Below are 20,514 nucleotides of genomic sequence, written 5' to 3'. Positions count from 1 at the left end.
TCAAGACGCGAACGAGAACTCTAAAAAGGCGAATAAAGACTTTTGACATTTAGTACTGAAGTCAAAATTATTGTCCTTTTATATTTGTGTAATACATTTTGGGGGAATTTTACTTCTACAGAATAAAACACAAAGATGATTTTGATGTTTATTTACGTTAACATTTTCTGAACGCTGCAGGTTCCGGTGTGTCCAGCAGGGGGCAGACGGCTCTGACGTCAGACGGCTCTGACGTGTTCCTCAACAACAGCAGAAGAAGAGTCACCGCGTCTTCTAACAATCATGGCTGCTTCCTTTACGGGCTAGCGAAGTTGTTCTACTTATTGAACGAGTTAAAGCTTCTGTGTTCGTAAGTCTGCGACCAAAGTTGAATTGTTGTGGGAACGACAAGGTAAAGAGTCGATTCGGCTGTAAGTAGCTGAGACGGATCTGTTGTTATAAAAGTTAAAAGGGCTGTTAGGGTTAGCATTGCTGCTAGCACGGGGGCTTGCGCGCTAATGATCGAAGACCATAATAGTGTTTAATTGAAGTGCTTCAATAATAATAATAATAATAATAATAACGGTTTATAGTGATTGTGTTGTACTCGTGAATTTGATAGTGAGGCCTCGCAGTTGAGTCTGTTTGCATCATCAGTCAAATGAAGCACGCGAGCTGAAAGCTAATTGCTAAAACAACTGAACGTCGTTGTGATAAAACTCCTCGAGTTATGAAATAAAAATCATCCTTTTGACAGGAGTCCGGAGGATTAGAGGACCTTCGAGGACCTTCGAGGACCAGAGGATTAGAGGACCTTCGAGGACCATGCTATCCGCAAAGTGACGTGCGCACACCCGCATCATGGATGTTTCTCCCCAGGAGGAGGAACCTCAGGTCCCCGGTGTGGTCGACATGACCACCAGTGAAAAGGTCCGTGAACATCCTGAATCTGTGATGAAGAGAGAGATGAAGAGATCTGGGTTTTGTTTAGGTTAAAACAGGGTTTTGGGTAAATTGGACTCATTGCTCTTCTCTTGTTCCTGCGTTGCACAAAAATCACACTTTGAGAAACATCTGGCATTAACATCTGTCCCGGATGGTCAGATCTGCTTAGACCACGTTGGGGGAGAAGGGGGGGGGGGGGGGTCTGGGATGCAAACATGAATGCATCCTGGGCCAACTACTCAACTCGTGCCCTAATATTGAGTGAAAACTGTGGCAGAGCCCTGTTCCCTCGCACGGTTCATTTAAACACCGCGGTGCAGAAACCGACCCGCTCAAACCCGCTGGAATAAGTCAAAGATCTGAGCCTGAACCGAGTCGATTGGGCCGAGCCTTACAGTTCAGGTGGTCAATTACAAACTCAAGTGTTCAGACATTTACAAACATGAAATACTTCATGGATGTCTGATAAATGGGGCATGAAAAGGAGGCACCTTTGAGCAAAGATGTCTCAGTCGTGAAGTTTACTTTCCTCTTTCAGGTTGTGGAGCTCCTGAATCAGGCCGCCCTGATACCCACAGATGAAAAGCTAGCTGTGCTCAAACAGGTTTGTAATCTGATCCTTGTAAATCAAGATTTTACTGTTATGGAATCCAAAAAGACATATCGATTAAAACGTTTTATTTTAATCAATAAATCGATTTAATCTTCAGGTCCAGGAGCTTATAATCAACAAGGATCCATCTCTTCTTGACAATTTTTTGGATGTAAGTAAACATATATGCAGCTTCTGTAACTAATAGTAGTTTTTGTTGATGTATAGCAACCAGCTAAATTCAACCTTCATTCCTAACTGTCCTGTCCTGTCCTGTCCTGTCTTTTTTCATCTTGCAGGAGATAATCGCCTTTCAGACTGACAAGTCTATTGAAGTGAGAAAGTTTGTCATTGGCTTCATTGAGGAAGCATGGTGAGTCTTCTAGTCTCAAGGTTGAAAATGAGATATTTGTGAAAAGTAGCAGCTTACTCAGTCTTCTGCTGTCTCATGTCTTGATCAGTAAACGGGACAATGAGCTCCTCCTCAGACTGATCGCCAACCTGAACATGTTGCTGAAGGATGAAAGTGTGAACGTGGTGAAGAAAGCCATCCTCACTCTCACCCAGCTCTACAGAGTTACTCTACAGGTACATACAGTAACTTGGTCATGTATAAAACATTTATAGATTTTTGCCCTGTTGCTGAAAAATTGAACGGTGTATCTGCTTATGCTAATCTGTCCCTCCTCTGTCTGCGTCGTGTTAGTGGTTGGTGCGCCCCAAAGCGGTATCAGAGATGCAGGAGGCATGCTGGGATTTGGTCACACAAATGAAAGAGGAGGTTTTGGCCCTGCTGGACTCTGAGAACGACGGTGTTCGTACTCACGCCATCAAGTTCACAGAATCACTGATCATCACTCTGTCACCACGGACGTCCGACTCCGACGTCCCCAAACGACAGGAAGGCGACATCAGCCTGGACAAAGTTCCTAAAGATCACTCGTACATTCGCTACGGTACGGATGTTACGATCCTTCAGTGAGGACGTAATGCCCTCATGTTTGTATGTGCTGTCCATTAAATCTCACCTTTTGAAATCTATGACGTCTAATCGACAGATGTTTTGTGTGAGGAGGGAAAGACTGCACTGGAGAAACTGCTGAAGTTCATGGTCCACCCGGCGATTTCCAGCATCAACCTCACCACAGCGCTGGGTTCTCTGGCCACTATTGCCCGTCAGAGGCCGATGTTCATGTCAGAGGTGGTGCAGGCTTATGAGACACTGCATGGTGAGTCTGATTAATCGAACATTAGTATAAAAAGTTGTTGTTTTTTAAATCTATAAATGAATAGAACATTTTAAAAAGGTGCAGCGTTAGCCTGATATTATCTTTTACAGTGAAAATCTTGGTGCTTAAAATTACAATCTGACTGTACGTAGTAATGAACGCAACTATGACTTCTTTTTTTTTTTTTTTAGCAAATCTACCCCCCACTCTGGCCAAGTCTCAGGTCAGCAGCGTGAGAAAGAACCTGAAGCTGCACCTGGTGGCGGTGCTGAAGCATCCGTGCAGCCTGGAGTTTCAGGGTCAGATCAGCACTCTGCTGCTGGACCTCGGGATGCCTCAGAGCGAGATAACTCGCTCAACACCGGCACCGCGAGAGCAGCGCAAAAGGCCTCGCCATGAACAATACACGGAGGGCAAGAAGGTCAAGATGGGTGAGTGCTGATCACTTAGGAGAATTTGATTTGAACCATTGTCCACACCCAAAATCTGTCGTTTCATTGTAAAAACCCTGTAACGCTTGTCCCTCTTTGTTCAGAGCCAACCTTGATCGAAGACGATGAGGACAAAGAGGAGCCGGCTCCTCTTTCGGTCCCGAAGCCGGCTGCCGTTCCCGTCGCACAGTCTGCCATTGACCTCACAGCGGAGTTCCTGCACCCGCTGCTCACCTCCGAGAACGTTGCCAACCTGGTGAGCAGCTGCGGCCTTTCTTTTTTTTTTTTCAGTTTGTTTTAACTCTCGCAGCTCAGCTCACGTCTCCGTCTCACTGATCAGGTGCTCATCAGCATGGTGTATCTGCCCGACGTCATGCCAGCATCCTTCCAGGCCACGTACACACCTGTTGAGTCAGCAGGCACCGATGCCCAGATCAAACATCTGGCCAGGCTGATGGCCACGCAGATGACTGGAGCAGGGATCGGTCCAGGTTGGTGACAAAAATCGTGCGCCAACAAAAAAGCCTTAAAAGAAACTGGGATACGGTATTTTGGCTGAATTGAAAACCTATTTTTTTCTTCTGTTTATCTCAGGACTCGAGCAGTGCAAGGCCAGAGAGGACGACATGGGCAAAGAGGAAGACAACGAGGACGACGCCGGAGGCAAAGACCTTCTCATCAAGCGTAAAGTTCCCGCGGTGATGATGGGCCAGGCCATCTCTGTGGTGGGAGGTTACGCAGAGAAGCCTTCGACCACAGAAGCTCCCACCGCGGTCAAGAGGCTTCCCGAGCCCATCCTTCCTTCTGCACAAACCAAGTGAGTCCAGGCACCGATACGAGGTGGCAGGACGAAGTGTTGAAAGAGACACTCATCACCCTGTATGATCTTTTTTTGTTGTTTCTTTCAGGATGACGGGGGCCAGCGGGAGGAAAAAAGTGTTCCGGTTGTCAGATGTTGTCCAGCCGCTGTCAGAGACCCAGATTGAGAAGTTAACTTCCAAAGCAGTGAACCGCATTCTGCACTCAGAGAAGGCGATCGCTCAGAGTGGAATGTCCCACGTAAATGATCCAAATCATGCTACTTCATAATGAATGAGAAGCACTCTGCTAACCACAAAACAATTAGTATTTTAGAGGATAACCTCATTTAATTTGTGTGGCAGGTCAGAGTGAAGATCCTCTCCAGGCTCGTGACGCAGTTCGAAGGGATGATGAAGGAGGACGTGCTGCAGTTTATCCTGGACGACATCAGGACGAGGAGCGACCTGGCGTTTTCTCTGCTCTACCAGGAGTACAACACCTACCTCAGCCAGATGCCGTCAGGGCTGCTGGACAGCTACGACCACTGTCTGTTCACTCTGCTGTCGGGCCTGCAGGAGAAACCCGAGCAGAGGGACGGGTGAGACAAACACTCATCAATCAGCATTCCTTCATGTGTGCAGCATGTTTTCTCTACTTGTTTCTTTAAAAAAAAAAAAAAAAAAAAAAAAAAAAGAAACCCGCCCAAATAACACAATTTATTATTCCGAAACTGTAAAAAATAGATATTATTGCTGGATTTTTTTTTTTTTTAATTTACAAAGATCTGTCAGGGAAAAAAAACAAATCTAAGATTAGAATTGTGATTTTTCACCCTAATCCCTTAATTTTACATTTTCATTTTACACAGTTTACACAATCCAGATTCTGTAAAAAACTAAAGATTCTCAGCGCAACTGGGAAGCCTTGAATGACTCAGATGAGACAAAAAACAAATTCAGCAAATCTTTAACTGAACAGGAGCACAGAGGGGATAGGATAAAGACGTTTTTAAAAAAAATTAGAAGTTGAGAACTTAATGGATTCTTCAATGGAATAAACATGAGATTTCCGCAAATGTTTGCTGTAAACTTGAGACAAGGAGACTCCCCTCTTTTCTTAATTTCCCTGTTCTTTTTCCAGAGCAGCATAACCCTATCCTTAACCATATGATGTTTGTGTGTGTGAAATGTGCCTCGATGAACGTGAGCCTATTTATCAGCCGAACCATCAACTGAATCCTATTTTCTCTCCTCCAGACTTTTCACCAAACTGGTCCTGGAGGCTCCCATCATAACAGAGTCAGCGCTGGAGGTCATACGCCGATACTGTGAGGACGAGGTAAAACCACGTCTTTAAAGGCACAGCAGCAGACTCCTCAACACGTCCTCTGAACTGTCCGTTAACCTGCCAACCTCCGTTTCAGTCGCGGGTGTATCTGGGCATGACGACTCTGAAGGAGCTCATCGTCAAACGGCCCTGCAGGCAGTTTCAGTACCTGCACGTCCTTCTGGATCTCAGCTCCCACGACAAAGAGAAGGTGACGCTGACATCCTCACCGACCTCTCGGCTGATTCCTCCTTCCTGAGGTCGTCGCGTGTTTTCAACGGACTGTTTTCATTTCCAGGTGCGCACCACCGCCTTGGCTTTTCTCAAGCGCATGTATGAGAAAGACCAGCTCAGGGACTACATCGAGAAGTTCGCCCTGAACTACATGCAGCTCCTGGTTCACCCCAACCCTCCGTCTCTGCTCTTCGGGGCCGACAAAGACACAGGTTCGCATCGGGCCTTTAACATGCACTTAATTACACGTTTTACTTTTACACATTGTAATTCATTTATTGTAACATAAAGGCCAACTTCAGGTAAGAAAGTTATTTACTGACAGTTTTACATTACATTTTGTTTTTAAGTTTAAAGGACGTGATCAATTGGGATATTTTGGCCAAAAACAAGCTCATTCCAGAGTTTATCTTGGAAGCATTATATTGTACTGTGCCACTGCTGTGGTGATACAAGTGTCAGTGGGAAACTCCAGTACGAACCTGGAGAGAAACATATACATTTTATTTTCGGTTTTTAGGACACTGACACGCTGCACAAAAGTTGTTCAAATGTCTTCTTTCTGTTCAACTGTTGAAATGAAGCGCTATTATTTTGTTGATGACGTGCAGAAAAAGTGACATTTTCTGATCCTCCGATGAAATGGATTCACTTCAAACAATGAAGAGACTGCATTTTTTGACACAATGCTACAGTTGTTCAAAGGTTACCGGCGATTAAAAAGCTAACGTTAAAGCAGTAATTTCAGAAATAAAACATCGATATTTTGCTCTTTAGAATAAAAATAAGTCACTGTGTTCGTCTGTTTGCAACGCGGCTCTCTTTCTTACTGCTGTAATTTAATGGAGGAATGTTTAGTGACATTCGACTGCCTTTTCAAACTTGTGTTCTTATGAAGTTATCAGATGAGATTAGTTCCTTTGAGAACAAATGGTAGTTCTGGTAGTCTAAATATTCAAACTAGCAACCACCTAGTTCCCTCCTCTAACCCCATTGGTTTGTGTCCTCGTTGAGACAGAGGTGGCCGCCCCCTGGACTGAAGAGACAGTGAGACAGTGTCTCTTCCTCTACCTGTCTCTGCTCCCTCTGAACCACCGGCTGGTCCACGAACTCGCTTCCGTCTACACCGAGGCCATCGCTGATATCAAACGCAGCGTGCTCCGAGCGATAGAGCAGCCGGTGAGTCACTTACTCTCAGTTGTTGTTGTTGTTGTTGTTTTTAAGCAATGCTTCATTTGTTTTCCACTTACTCAGCTCAGACCAAAGATTTACAACGAGATGAAACAGTTCAAGAAGCTGTGAACTTTCCCGTCCCAGTTCAACTTAAACCAGCCGATGACGTCGTCTTAAGTCTCAGCTTGTCAAGTCGCAGTTTTACAACGTAGCACGTCGGCTCTTTTAACGGCCATCAGCTCGTAGGGAAGTCAGCTGGTCAAGTTCCTTACAAACTGTCAGCTGATTGAGTCGGGTTCGAGTTTTTGGATGGAAGACAGATATGATGAACTCATTGATTTATTTGAGGAACAGCCGTGTTGGTAAAACACAAGCACCCATGTGTGGCTCCAGATTCTCAACACTTTGCCATGTCATGACTACTAAAAATGCATCCACTGCAAGAAGCTCACTATCACCATCCACATTCATGTTTTAAGATGCTACAAATTATATAAAGCTTCGATAAAGCCTGGGAAGCTGTTGGTTAAAACATAGGAGAAACAAAGCCACTGTTTGAGCTCCTACTGAGCACTTTTAAATGAAAACACTGATCTTTACATCCGGGTCACTCTAAATAATTGTGCCAAAGTAAGAACCAAAAACCAGAAATGAACCTCAAAACAAAAAGGTCCTGTGGGTGGAAGGTCGGGGATGTTTGCTTCTGAAAGCCGAGTTTGACAAAACCAACCGAGGTCAAAGTTTGGACGATTGAACTGTGTGTTTAACTGGCTGACCACCAGAGAAAATAAATTAGACCCAACAGAGCAAACAAATGCAACTGAATAAACACACCTGGAGTTTCAAAGTGTGTCATTAAAGGTGATGTGTAATAGTTTGAGTAATTCCTACAATTGTTACCATTTCTTGTAAATTCTCTGCGTCTCCTCACCACAATAACAGCGTCTCTCCTGATGTGCGCACCTGATTAATACGTTCCTTTCAGTTGTACTGAAATACACAACAATCACTTCTCCTATTTCTACTTTCAGGTTTAGTAAATATCATTGCGGGCGTTAAATTGTTCTATTTGCATTTCCCCTCCCAGTATTTTACACGTTTAAGTAGAAACGGCCAATACTGCATATGCATGCAGGCAAACATGCAAAATGGACAACGTAGTTAGTAGATCTGCTTGGAAATATTTTTGCAGGTGATGTGAAGTTTGCACGTGATTTTACACACGCAAACTAAAGTAAATCAGGTCCAAAGTGTGCAAAAAGGAATCTGTGCTCTTCGTTCTATGGCTGTGTTGTTTTTCATTAGTGCTGACGTGTTTCGTTTACCTTTTTCTTTTCTGTAGATCCGTGGCATGGGGATGAACTCTCCTGAGCTGCTGCTCCTGGTTGAGAACTGTCCCAAAGGAGCCGAGACTCTGGTGACTCGCTGCCTGCACATTCTGACTGATAAAGGTACAAAGACGAATCAGTTTCAAATGCAGAGGAAGAGTTAGGTCACTCAACACGAATTCAGGGCCACAGAAACGTTACGTTTTGTAATTAATCCACGTGAGAATGACCCAATCCTGCTGCACAGTCGAGGGAAGCCGAATGAAACGTGTTGATGTGTAACAGAAGTTTTTGTTTTCAGTGCCTCCATCTCCAGAGCTGGTGGAGAGAGTGCGAGACCTTTACCACAAACGAGTGCCTGACGTTCGTTTCCTGATCCCCGTCATCAACGGTCTCGAAAAGGTGACTTTCATAATCTCGTGAAAGCAGGTGCACGTAGTATCAGAGATACAGAGTTTTATCACCATCGCATGCGTACAGCGTGAGCACATTCAAACAGCAAATTACATCTCGGCTACTTAGCGTTGCATTATACATCGTAATGAATGAAGGATTTGACTTATTGTATTGGTTGTTTTCGTCACGTAGAATGAAGTCATCCAGGCTCTTCCCAAGCTCATCAAACTCAACCCCATCGTAGTGAAGGAGGTGTTCAACAGACTGCTGGGAACTCAGAACAGTAAGTACACCTTCACTCCTAACTCTGCTTCACATTAAGAATCCTGCACACACATTTCCACTTTTTATTAAAAGACAATAGTTCAGTAAACTTTTATTTTTTAGCTAATTATAAATACATTTGTCTCCTTTTTTTTATATTAAGAGTACTTGTTGGCTTATGTGGAAGTTTAAGTGAGACAAAGGATGATGTTTTCTGACATTTTGTGCAGGTGAGGGAAGTTCGTCCGTGTCGCCTCTCACCCCAGGAGACCTGCTCATCGCCTTGCACAACATCGACTCAACCAAATGTGACATGAAATCCATCATAAAAGGTCAGAGTTCAGGGATTAAACCTACTTTAAGTGTCCGAGATGTTGAGATATGCTGGTTACGTCACACCAGCTTCTCTTTACGGTTCTGATCAGGAGTTCATTTCTCAGCTTCTGATGCACATGTGTGACTGCTGGTGATTATTGTGCTCTTCTGCTTTCTGTGTGTGTGTGTGTGTGTGTGTGTGTGTGTGTGTGTGTGTGTGTGTGTGTGTGTGTGTGTGTGTGTGTGTGTGTGTGTGTGTGTGTGTGTGTGATAGCCACCAACCTGTGCTTCGCGGAGAAGAACGTATACACGTCGGAGGTCCTGGCGGTGGTGATGCAGCAGCTGCTGGAGCAGATCCCTCTCCCCATGCTGCTCATGCGTACCGTCATCCAGTCCCTCACCATGTATCCCCGACTGGGAGGATTCGTCATGAACATCCTGTATTGCCTCATCTTTAAGCAGGTAAGTTGTTGCACTTATCCACAGATAAACACTTTTTAAGCCTTTTTTTTTTTTTTTTTTTTTTTAAACTCCCTAACAGTTGTTGTTCTTTTGTCCTGCAGGTGTGGAAGTATCCTAAAGTGTGGGAGGGATTTGTGAAGTGCTGCCAGCGGACGAAGCCTCAGTCGTACACCGTGCTGCTGCAGCTGCCGCCCGCGCAGCTGACGAGCGTGTTCGAACGCTGCCCGGAGATGCGAGAGCCTCTTCTGCAGCACGTCCTCTCCTTCACACCCGACCAGGTCAGAGCTGTTCCCAAGTTCACAAAACCTCATAATGTTTCTCTTGGAATGTCCTCATTAAACCAGCTGCTTCCTTCTGTGTGTAACAGCAAGCTCACGTTCCCGCCTCCATCATGGCTGTCCTGAAAGCCAATAAAAAGCCGGAGCCGAAGCCCGTAGAGCCGGTAGGGGAGAACGAGGAGGCAGATAAAGATGCTGTGCGCACATTTGTTAGCCAAATGGAACCTGCTCCGATCGTAGAAGAAGCTCCCGCCATGGCAGACAACGAGACAGAGACAGAGACAGAGACACCAGTCAAGGAAGAACCAGCCGCTGTGAAAGAAGAAGAAAAAGAATCAAGAATCAATGAAGAACAAGAAGAAGAACAAGAAGAACAAGAAGAACAAGAAGAGGAAGAAGAAGAAGAACCAATGGAGCAAGAGGAGTCTGATCCAGTGATACAGGAAGAGACGGACAATAGTATTTCACAGGTAAAATTTAACTGCTAAAAATCATTAAATAAACCAACTAGACATTCTGTGTGGAAGGACGTGCAAGACTAGCGGCAATGAAACCTCTAAAAACATGCGCTTGTTAGTGCAGCATATGATCTTTAGGAATCACATTAACCACCTGAACTCTTGTATCCACTGATGAAAGAAGAGCATGAAAACCAGTGGAAAACAACAAAAGGCCTTGTTTTAAAAGACGCAAAGAATCTATTAAAACAGTTTCAATACATGCATTAATGTAGAGTTGTAAAATATAAAAAGGTTAACAGCATTTCAGTTTGAAAAGTAGCAAAATCTTTTAAAGGTTTGTGCAACATAATCAACAGAAAACTACTTTATGCCTCAGGAAGTTAAGGATATTTTTCATTATCAAGGATTTGATTTTTATTGCTCAACATCAACTGAATTTAAACTCGAAAAAATTGGACTTGCTGCTTTTCCTCAGGTGGAGTTGACAAGAGAAGCCGACACGCCGTCACCTGAGCCAGAAGCAGCTGAGGAACCGATGGAGGAGTCTCAGCCTGAACCGTCGAACCAGCAGGAGCCAGAAAAAGAAGCTGAAGCTGAAGCTGACGTCACGGAACCCGAAGCTGGAAGCAGCAGCGAGGATGTAGAATAAGGATGCACTGAAAATAAATGAACATTTCTTTCATCTGCAAACATCCCACGGATTTGCGGGATTTCAAAAAAAAAAAAAAAGTATCTCTTTTCCTTTTGTATTTGTAGAAAATGTATTGTGAGGAAAAATTACAAAGTCAATTTGCCTCCATGTCATAATAAGTTGGTAAATAAATGAAAAACACTGGTTTAACAACACTTTTGTTTCACTTCTATCACTTTCCTGTGACACAAATCTAATCATGGATCATTGGATAACCGGGTTTCATCGGAAAAGATGTTGAACAGCTCCTGGACACACTCAAGATAAGGTTGTGTTTATTTAAAATGTGTCAAAAGAAACAAGAAAAGAGGATATTCAACAAACTTATACAGCTGGCTTCTGTTTTTCAGAGTTTTAGTTAAAATCTCTTAATGGCTAGTTTGCCATGAATACCATCTAGTAAAGCAAAGAATAAAAAAATCATTCCTATTCAGTTCTGTAGTAACTTTTCAGGCCTTGGTTTTTGGTTATATTATTATACTGCGAGTCAAAATTGATGATCAAACAACGAGTAGCCTTTTTCATTTCAGTTTGAACCAATGTTTATGTTCCACAATGTCAGGCCTAATCTTTCTAGTTTGTGTGACTTTATTGTTTAATCAAAGCATTAACCGTTTGCAACTACTCATTTTACTGTTAAATCTCTGGCAGAAGCACTACTTTTAATGTGGAAGTAGCAACCGGAAGAGCTCTAAAACACCGGGCGAGTCTCGCGAGAAGATGCAGAACAGCTGAGTTTGTTTGGCTCTGGTTTGTTTGGACTCTGCTCTTAACGCAACTTAAACCCGTTAAATAGTACCGAACCTCTCCGGTAACACGTCTAACAACCGAGCGACGTCTCTCTGCTGGTTCCGCGTTTAAATGAAAGCCGTAATTCTCGCCGCCGGTTACGGAACCAGGCTCCAGCGCGATGTTGTCTCCGACAGCAGCGGGAGGTTCGCTCACCTGGCCGGCGTCGCCAAGCCGCTGCTGCCGGTGGGTCGCCGTGCCCTGATCTCGCACTGGGTCCGGGCGCTGACCGCCTCCGGCTCCGTGGACTGCGTCTATGTTGTCGTGAGTACCACTGTACGCTGAAAACACTGCGGCGGTAACGCTATCTGCGTTTACTCAAGTACAGAGAAGAAAAAGAAAAAAAAAAGATCACAGTTTGGTGGAGCTGTCAACAAGCGCTGGCTTTATATGACATTTAAGAGCTTGTTATATCATTAATTTAGTTCAATCTGAATCTAAACGGTAACTAAAGCAGTCAAATAAATGTAGTGAAGTAGGAAGTACAATATCTGTCCCTGAAATGCAGTGAAGACAAAAGTATAAAATGTCAAATCGAAATACTCAAATAAAGTAGAAGTACCTCAATTTTTTTTTACTTAAGTACAGTACTTGAGTAAAAGTACTTAGTTACTTTGAATAACTGTTCATTACTAACGTGCAGCTGTAACTGTGAAGTGATGATGACTGAATCGCTGTCCTCTGCTGATGGTCTCTCCACAGACCAACGCTCTCTATCACGCTGCGTTTGAAGAATGGGCTGCTCAATTCACAAATGTCAAGATCCTCAGCGATGAGACGAGCAACAACGATGTAAATGAGTATTTTACGATTCCTGCCATCACTGCTTGGACATGATTTGGCCTTGAAAATATCTTTCCTGAGCCATTCTCCAGAATAGATTTCGGGTTGATTCAGATCAGACAAGGCCAAGTTGTATACTGGCATTTCGTTTTTGTAGATTGAACCTCTAAATCGATCTATTTCCACCCACCAGGAGCGTCTCGGTGCTGTGGCCTGCCTGCAGCTGGCAGTGACGCGCTTCAACATAGAGGACCACGTTGTAGTTATCGGAGGGTACGATTCTGTCTCCAAAGGTGCCTGGTGAAGGAGGAAGTGAAGTCGTGTTGCTGACATAAATCCTGTCTCTCCGCTCTGAACAGTGACACCCTCTTTAAAGAAGATTTCAGCCTCAGTCAAGTCAAAGAGAGGTTTTCTGACGTGCAAGCAAAGTGCGAAGACGGCTGTCTGGTGCTCTCGTACCGGTGCGGAGACGACGGTGAGGCTTTTCAGGCGGCCACGCCGAAGCAGTTAAGAAGTGTCTTAAAATGTAAATCTTGTTTTTTTTTCTCCATCGTGCTCACAAGGTCTGTTCGTTACAGAAACCAAGAAATATGGAATACTGGAGGTAGACGGTGATCTTCGCGTCGTCTGCCTGAAGGAGAAGCCTCTTCCCTGCGAGACAGAGTCGAGGAGAGCAGTAAGTCCGTCACAGACGCTGAACAAAGCCCGTCAGTTTTGTCAAGCGCAGGTTTTAGATCCAGGTTGCAGCTGCGACTCCCATCTTTTTGTTGTCCGTTTTTGACGAGTAACCATTTTCTCCGCGATGAAACAGTGCCTGCAGATGAAGGTGGTTTCCTTCAGCACCACCACCAGGGACAATAGTTTAAAAGTAACCGTCCACCAGTCTTTGATGTCGGCTTGAACTTTTTGACCTCTCTTCCATGTAAAATTCCTCCAGCTGCACGATGGTCGACGGGTTTCTTTCATGTTCTGCTCACTTCAGATGCTCCCACAACATTTCAATGGGATTTAAATTTGAGCTTCGACTCGTCCGTTCCACAACTCTCCGTTTCTTCCTTTCGGGCCCGTTCCTTGGTGGATTTGCTCGTGTGCTTCGGATCATTGCTGTTAAAAGGTTCATTCAGTTCAACTATCAGACAGATGGCTTCGTGTTATTTTCAATTTGACACGATGAGGAATTCATAGTTGAATCAGTGACTTTAAGCTGCCGGAGGCAGCAAAGCAACTTCAAACCACAATATTTCCACATAAGTTGTTAACAGTTGGTATGATCGAGGCTCTTCTCCTGAAAAGCTGTTTTTGCTCTTTGCCTGCGTGTTCGTCGGCGAACTGTAATTTTGCGCTGATGTTTTCGGACAGGAAAAGCTTTTTCCCTGCACGTCATCCCACGCAGGTCAAACTGGTTCGATCTGTCTGATAGGAGACGCCTGCACTTTGACCCCAGTAGTTGCAGAGTAACCTGCAGGTTTTGTGTTGTAACTTTGTTTTTGGAGAATTTGCTGGAGCAGCTAGTCCTGCACGAGCTGGCAGTCGTTTCAAATCTACACCACTTATAGATGATTTGATGAATTGCTAACAGTCACTGATATTCTTATCTGATCCCCAGCATGCAGTGTGTGTGTGTGTATTTGCACTACATATCATCCAGATAATGACTTCCATTTGTTTTTCAGTGCCCTTGTTTCTATGTGTTTTCAAAGAAAAGTCTTCCTCTGTTGGGGACTTTCCTTGAGGAAAAGGAGGTAAATAAATATATTAGACAGCCAACATGTGGTGAAAATTAAAAGTAAAGTCTTTTTTTATTTATTTCACTCTTATGCACAGCTTTCTTATTTCCACAGGACGCTGCTATTGAAGAGAAAGATGCTCCAGGAAACTTTGTGTCTTGGCTCATTCCGAGGTAATTTGTGTTGGCGCCTTCCAATCTGATTTTAATCAGGAAAGTTATGTAAATAGTTTAGTAATCCTGCTTTGTGAAAGGCAGCTGGTCTGGAGCACAAAATGGAGGTTGGGATTAATTTTGATATGTTCTTGTATTTTTAATACACTTAAAATGATGTACTCAGCTAAAATTAATACACTTTTAACTGATTTTTTTTTCATTTATTTCTCTAAAAAAAAAAACGTGTTTTTTTTTTTTTTCAGGAGACCAGTCTACACTCATGAGATTTCTGGCCGTTTTGATGTTGGAAACTTGCCTTCCTATATTGAATGTGACCTTTACTTCAGAGAGAAACTTCAAGATGTCAAGTCATACATGGTGTAGAGGAAACAGGGATACACAAAAACACCTTATTTATTGTGCCTTGTTAAAAATAAAACAAATCTGACCACAGAAATCAACGCCAACGCTAAAAACTGTCATTACATCAGGAGTTGCGATTGTAAATATCTCTTTAAATGCGAACATTATGTAATTTTATAATCAACGTTTTCTATTAAAATGAGTTTTATGATCTACCCAGTGACGAGCCTTGTGCATTTGTCAGAGGCCTTTTCGTGGCTGTCCTCCATCTTGGCGATGCGCGAGCCGAACTGCATGGCTCTCTTGGGCAGGACGGCTGATTGGCCGAGGCCCAGCTGCTTCGCCGTCAGCCTCAGGAGGAGCTTCTCCCCGACGCCTCGTGGGAGCGACAGATCCGCCTTCTCCCACACAGGCAGCGAGTTCAGAAAGCTCACCACGTCCTCGTCCAAGTAGGGAAACCTGCAAGAGTGCCATTCAGTCAGATATTGAACAACAAAGCTGAGTGGAGCTTCATCTGAGGGGCTTTTAAACGTTACTGAATACTCCACACAACACATGGTCATATTTGTATAGGGACCATTTATTTGGTCAAAATGAGTCCATTCTATTTAAATAAATGTTGTCGTGACACATGGCTGACCAGACTTTATCTGAGAGCGACAATAAAAGAGGCAGCGAGATGTCAATCAAACACCGTGTGTACACGCCCACAGAGGCCAGAAATGAGGTCAAAGTGGACAACACCAACATCAGAACAACAGGATCCATCAGAGAATAAAAAAAAATGTGTTTTTGTTTGGTGCACATTTCAGAGAGAGAGTGTGAGAGGAAAGGTGAAAGTTGGACTCTAAATAATGCATACATTTTCAAACATTTTAGTAGGAAAATTCATTGAACATATTTGTTAAGGCATCGAGGATACGCACCAGATGTTGTGGTGAGAAACGCCAACTGTTAACTTTGGATTCATTAAATGAAAATGTCACAGGGCACCTTTAACGGTGAGGTACGGAGTTCTTTAACGGTCTACCAGACAAAATATGTGATTTCAACATGTCACTTTGAATTATGGTAACTTGGAACAGGTTCCACACCGACCTCGCTTCCTTCCCGTGGTCCCCGATCACTCGGTCATCTCTGCCTAAGTTCCTGGAGGAGATCCTGTCCAGCTCCATGGCTAGTTCCTGGATCAGTCCCTCGTGTCCGGACGTCTTAAAGCGGACTCTGTGTCTGGAGTAACCTGCCAGCTGCTCGTCGGCTCCGATTCCCGTCAGAATCACCTGGAGCCATGGAGTAACATCACAGGAAACGATTATAACCCGTCACTTTATCCCTCAGTACTCAACCTGGGGGAAAGTTACATTAAACCCTTTTAAGTTGGTTAAATAGGGCTCTGAATATTTTTGCTCCAGGACAGCGCAGGCAGGGTCTGATGTTTGAACCTCACCTTTGCTGACGACGTGAAGGGCCTCCGGTCGTCGTCCTCCGTGATCAACCCCGTCCCTCTTGCAGCAAACCACACGGCACATCCGATACTATCGTCGAGCACCGTATCCAGTGGATTTACCAAATGACAAATGCGTTCCAGGCGCGTTTTCTGCAGCTCCTCCTGTGTCACGTTGATCTCAACAAAGTTCCATCTCCTTTCAGGGTTTATGTCTTGTAGCTCCTTGAGACCGGCTTTTCCGGTGATTCTGTCTGGAACGTCAAAGGGACTGAATGTTCGGGAATCAGCGACGTTAGTCTTGGAATCTGTCGGCTTATTTTTGTGCTTTTTGGGTTTCTTCACAGACTTGCTCGGCTTTTTTGGCTCGTGGAGTTTAAACGCTACATTGAGAAGGTCTATTGGTTGACGAGCGGGTATGTGACGGTCGGCTAGGGCAGCCAGGATCATTGAATCGATACCTCCTGAGAAAAGGATGGCAACGCCAGCATGACCATCAGTAAGAAGTGAGTGGTGCTCTGGTATCCTGAAAGGCAGAGACTGAACCCGTCGCCTCACGGCTTCACTGAGAACATCGATGAGATGGTTCACCTCATCGGTTTTCTCTTTACTCGCCAGCAGCTCCTCCAGATCCTCGACAGATAAACGCGAGTTTGCGTGAATTTCTGTGTTATTTATTGACTTTGGAACGGACGTATTCAGAGGACACACAGGTGAGGAGAGTACGAGGGCCGACTGGTTCATCACAGCATTGCAGCCGCTGGGGAGCGACTCCGATATCGTTTTACTGCAAGAAGCGGTGACATCACTTCCTGCGTGAGCCCAAGGAAAAATCTCAAATGACACGGAGCCAGATTCTGTAGCTGCCTTCAGGTCGATCCTGTAAACACCAACTGCTGGGACTTCTTGCCAAGTAGACTGATCGGGTCCAGGAACCTGAGCTGCTACAGAACTCAGGGACAAGGCGCCGACCTCGGCATTGAATTTCCACAGCAAACTGCGCCTACCAAAGAAATCTCTGCCAAACCAGAGGTAGTCGCCAGCCTTCTGGTAGTAAACAAACCCCCACGGCCCCTTTACAGCAGACAGGACGGTAAGAAACTCTGCAGGCTTGTCGCAGGATGACAGAAGCTCAGAGACAACAGCCGTGTCATTGTCCTCCGGCGTCACTGTTATACCTCCAAAAACCTCTCCGTTCCACAACAAAACGTTTCCGGCGTTGTCTTGGAGCGGCTGAGGGGTAAGAAGACCTCTCATGTGAAGAACATGAGCGGAGAATAGACACCGATAGTGAGGGTTCGTGCCCGTAACTGTGAGATCCTGGCTGGAGTTGGGCCCTCTTCTTTTCAAATGTTCACAAACTGTTCGGTCCCCCTCAAAGTGAGCGGACGACAGACTCAACAGACAAAAGATCCCGCACATCGTTGTGGTGCAGGTCCACCTCACAGGTCCTGCAGGTCCTTTTTCATATAATCCAGTTCCTCTGCAGACAGAAAATGTGTGTCTGTTCGTCAGCTGCTTGAAGCTATTTGAGGGGCAATCAAAAAGTACAGAGACGGTTCCTGCTGAGTGCAAATAGAGCGCAGCACCGTTTCACGCATGGAGCAGGGGGACGCAAACACTTTCACGAGTATCCCAAGTTACGTTTCTTGGTCAACATCAGCGCCGGAGTTCCACACGAGTTTATGACCAGCGATACGTGAACGTTTGAATTTCACCATGGACCTGAAACGTGAGCGGCGAAACAACAGATTTTGCGTCAAACTCAGGAAATCGGCAACAGAGACGCTTCGAGTGCTTCAGAAAGTCTACGGCAATGAAAAATGCACCACGCGAGGTGATCTTCGTGGTGTTTGTGTTTTCAAAGGAGTAGAAGTTCGCCGTCCGCGACTGAAGAAGGTGCGTCAGGTCAGGAGCAGCGAGATCTTTCTTTCCCCAAAGTTTGACACGTTGTCTGACGTGTGCTCTCTGCTCAAGTTTCAGGGCCACGGTGAAATCACAAATGCAACTGCTCACGAGCACGCGTGAAATTCAGGTGCTGACGTTGATCAAGAAACTTGGAAAACGTACTCATGAAGGTTGAAGCTTCCCTCCGTTCCCTGAACATCACTGCGTGCGCTTCGTTCATGCACAACAAGAAACGTCTCAGAACTTTTTGTTCGCCTCCCGTATGATCACGTTATGAAATCCGTCTTAGTTATTAATCAATGAGGCGGTCGACACTTAGTTTACAATTTTCAACTTACTTTTGGATGAATTTAGAGTCTGACTTCTGTCCGCCAGGAAGAATATGTTACTATTCCTCTGCTGGATGTAGACTTTCTGAAATAAAACAACAACAAAACAAATAAGTCAATATTTACAAACACAAATACACGTTTGCGAAAAAAAAATTTTTTTGCTTCTTTCAGAGTTTGACTGTTTTCTAAGTTTTACTGATTCACATCTTACAACACAAGAAAACAAGTTTAACTGCAAGGTTCCCGTATATATAATTACCAGGGCAATTGTTTTGTTTTTTTGTAAATAAAAGAATAACTGGGTGTCCTCTTCAGTCAGACTTCGACTCACCCTGTTTTTCTTCAGATTGGAGAGCTCGTCCACGACAACTTTCTGCTCCTTGATCTGAAATTCAGCAACTCAAATTATTCCGCTGGGAAAAAAAATGTGTCATTTTAAAGTTGTTTCGACGCACCTGGTGAACAGCACAGGCTGCATTAGTTAATCATAGCATACATAACGTAAAGGCGTGTATTTACGACAGTTTTAATGTCGACATGTTATTGTTGACATGTTATTGTTGACACGAGTGGCTGTTAGCTAACATTAGCCACCGGAGTCCTGTTTTGAATGACGCTACCTTTCTGTTCAGGTCCTCTTTAAGTGCAGACTGTCCTTCAAAATGTTCGTCGTTGTCGCGGCTTTTCGAAGACATGTTGGTCAGAAGCAAAGCAGACAGTCCCGAGTTTAAATGAATGTGGTTGAAGCCGGTTGAACTGAACGTAAACACATGTTCAGGTGGTTCAGCGTTTCCGGGTACGGAGTTTTCTTTTGTCCAGTTTTGACATGACTGCCTCCTGGCGGTCGGTGGTCGAAACGTACATTACCGTCCCAGCTGTCAGTAAGTGCATTGAACAAATCAAAGACTCAATGTGCCTGAATTAAATTGAGATAAAACTGAAGCAATTGCTTTTGTAGACAAGGAAGAACAATTAAAAGCGCTCCGAGCGGTGGGTCCCTACAGCTGTTGAGGGATAGGAAAAGCATTTCACACAATAATTCACGTTTCAATTAAAGGTTTATCTATGTAGCGCTGTAGGTCATCTCGGGGCATTTAACGTAGTAAAGTCCTTACAACAGAAAATACAACAGAATAGAGAGGAACCCAAAAATTCAACAATTCTCATACGAGACTTCGCTGGAAGGAAAAATAACTCCCTCCGATAGAACCAGACTCTTAAATGGGCCTCAATCGGTTAAGGTGAGGGGAGAGCGCAGCGAGAAAACAACACCATACAGAAACATCCATCCATCCATTTTTTCTGCTTATCCGGGGTCGGGTTACAGTGGCAGCAGGTCGAGCAAGTCTGCTACGACCTCCCTCTTCCCAGCAACATTCTCCAGCTGCTTCTGGGGCCTGAGGTATTCCTAGGCCGGATGGCTTAACCACTTTTAGCAGCGTCCTTACTCTGTCTGTAAGGCTGAACCCGGCCACCTTGCAGAGGAAACTTATTTTAGCCCGTTAAATCCGTGATCTCATTCTTTCGGTCACTACCCAGAGCTCGGGACCATCGGTGAGGGTCGGGGCTTTGACCGGCTGATAAATCAAAAGCTTGGCCTTCCAGCTTAACTCCCTCTTCACCAAAACGGTCCGGCACAATGCCGGATTTACAGCTGACATTGCACCGGTCTGCCGGTCGGTCTCCCATCCTACACTAACTCCTGATCAAGTACCCAGGACACCCGAATTACTTCACTTGGCGTAAGAATTCAGTCCAAACCCAAAATAGAGAGACAACAAACAATAAATCTTGAATCCCTCAACAATCTGTATCAGCAACAGTCCAGTCAAAGCACCCAGCTTTTGCTCTTAACTATTATTTCAGATTCACCGGCCTGGCAACAGTCAACAACCGGTAACAGAGCAATTACCCTTGATAGCACAAGTGTTGGTTTTGTTCCAGCAGTCGGTCAAGCACCTTTCGAGCATGCCGTGTGACAGACAAACACACCTGTCTGAGGTGTCACTTTGTTGGCTTTCCACTGAGTTCATATCGATCCGAAACAGCTGTCAGATGTTTGCTGTTTTCTTTTCCCTGGAAACAAGGCCTGTCATTTTGGGGAAGGT

General features: G+C 44.6%; 4 protein-coding genes across 6 annotated transcripts; 2 read left to right on the top strand and 2 right to left on the bottom strand.

Moving 5' to 3' along the window:
* Window positions 1-260: 260 nt before the first annotated feature.
* On the top strand, window positions 261-11,060 carry sympk (symplekin). Of its 3 annotated transcripts, none has more exons than XM_069154918.1 (26): window positions 261-349; window positions 737-909; window positions 1,463-1,528; window positions 1,635-1,688; window positions 1,816-1,889; window positions 1,978-2,104; window positions 2,223-2,472; window positions 2,575-2,745; window positions 2,937-3,176; window positions 3,281-3,432; window positions 3,517-3,667; window positions 3,771-3,993; window positions 4,085-4,235; window positions 4,340-4,575; window positions 5,234-5,315; window positions 5,401-5,514; window positions 5,602-5,749; window positions 6,556-6,716; window positions 8,053-8,161; window positions 8,340-8,440; window positions 8,627-8,717; window positions 8,929-9,030; window positions 9,288-9,475; window positions 9,577-9,753; window positions 9,843-10,223; window positions 10,690-11,060. In XM_069154918.1, exons 2-26 carry the CDS (start codon window positions 841-843, stop codon window positions 10,861-10,863), a joined length of 3,792 nt encoding a protein of 1,263 aa, XP_069011019.1. In that variant the 5' UTR covers window positions 261-349; window positions 737-840; the 3' UTR covers window positions 10,864-11,060. The 3 variants fall into 3 exon arrangements, with proteins under 3 accessions (XP_069011019.1, XP_069011020.1, XP_069011018.1); XM_069154919.1 differs by having other exon boundaries at window positions 275-391; XM_069154917.1 differs by having other exon boundaries at window positions 275-410.
* A 554-nt stretch (window positions 11,061-11,614) lies between these two features.
* Window positions 11,615-14,937, top strand: LOC138201425 (glucose-1-phosphate adenylyltransferase). Its single transcript, XM_069154915.1, has 8 exons — window positions 11,615-11,958; window positions 12,397-12,486; window positions 12,671-12,750; window positions 12,837-12,952; window positions 13,056-13,153; window positions 14,151-14,219; window positions 14,319-14,377; window positions 14,623-14,937. Exons 1-8 carry the CDS (start codon window positions 11,767-11,769, stop codon window positions 14,741-14,743), a joined length of 825 nt encoding a protein of 274 aa, XP_069011016.1. The 5' UTR covers window positions 11,615-11,766; the 3' UTR covers window positions 14,744-14,937.
* asnsd1 (asparagine synthetase domain containing 1) lies at window positions 14,756-17,588 on the bottom strand. The gene is made up of 3 exons (XM_069154914.1): window positions 16,170-17,588; window positions 15,821-16,002; window positions 14,756-15,181 (listed from the first exon to the last, which is right to left on the bottom strand). Exons 1-3 carry the CDS (start codon window positions 17,586-17,588, stop codon window positions 14,935-14,937), a joined length of 1,848 nt encoding a protein of 615 aa, XP_069011015.1. The 3' UTR covers window positions 14,756-14,934.
* asdurf (ASNSD1 upstream open reading frame) lies at window positions 17,559-19,195 on the bottom strand. Its single transcript, XM_069154916.1, has 4 exons — window positions 19,027-19,195; window positions 18,738-18,791; window positions 18,413-18,488; window positions 17,559-17,649 (listed from the first exon to the last, which is right to left on the bottom strand). Exons 1-4 carry the CDS (start codon window positions 19,099-19,101, stop codon window positions 17,609-17,611), a joined length of 246 nt encoding a protein of 81 aa, XP_069011017.1. The 5' UTR covers window positions 19,102-19,195; the 3' UTR covers window positions 17,559-17,608.
* Window positions 19,196-20,514: the final 1,319 nt, after the last annotated feature.

Source organism: Embiotoca jacksoni, unplaced genomic scaffold, assembly GCF_022577435.1.
Source record: "Embiotoca jacksoni isolate LCO1_2020_lvr unplaced genomic scaffold, fEmbJac1.0.p SCAF_2, whole genome shotgun sequence".
Taxonomy (NCBI): Eukaryota; Metazoa; Chordata; class Actinopteri; family Embiotocidae; genus Embiotoca; species Embiotoca jacksoni.
The sequence above is the reverse complement of the archived record's forward strand: the minus strand, read 5'-3'. Positions and strand labels throughout refer to the sequence as shown.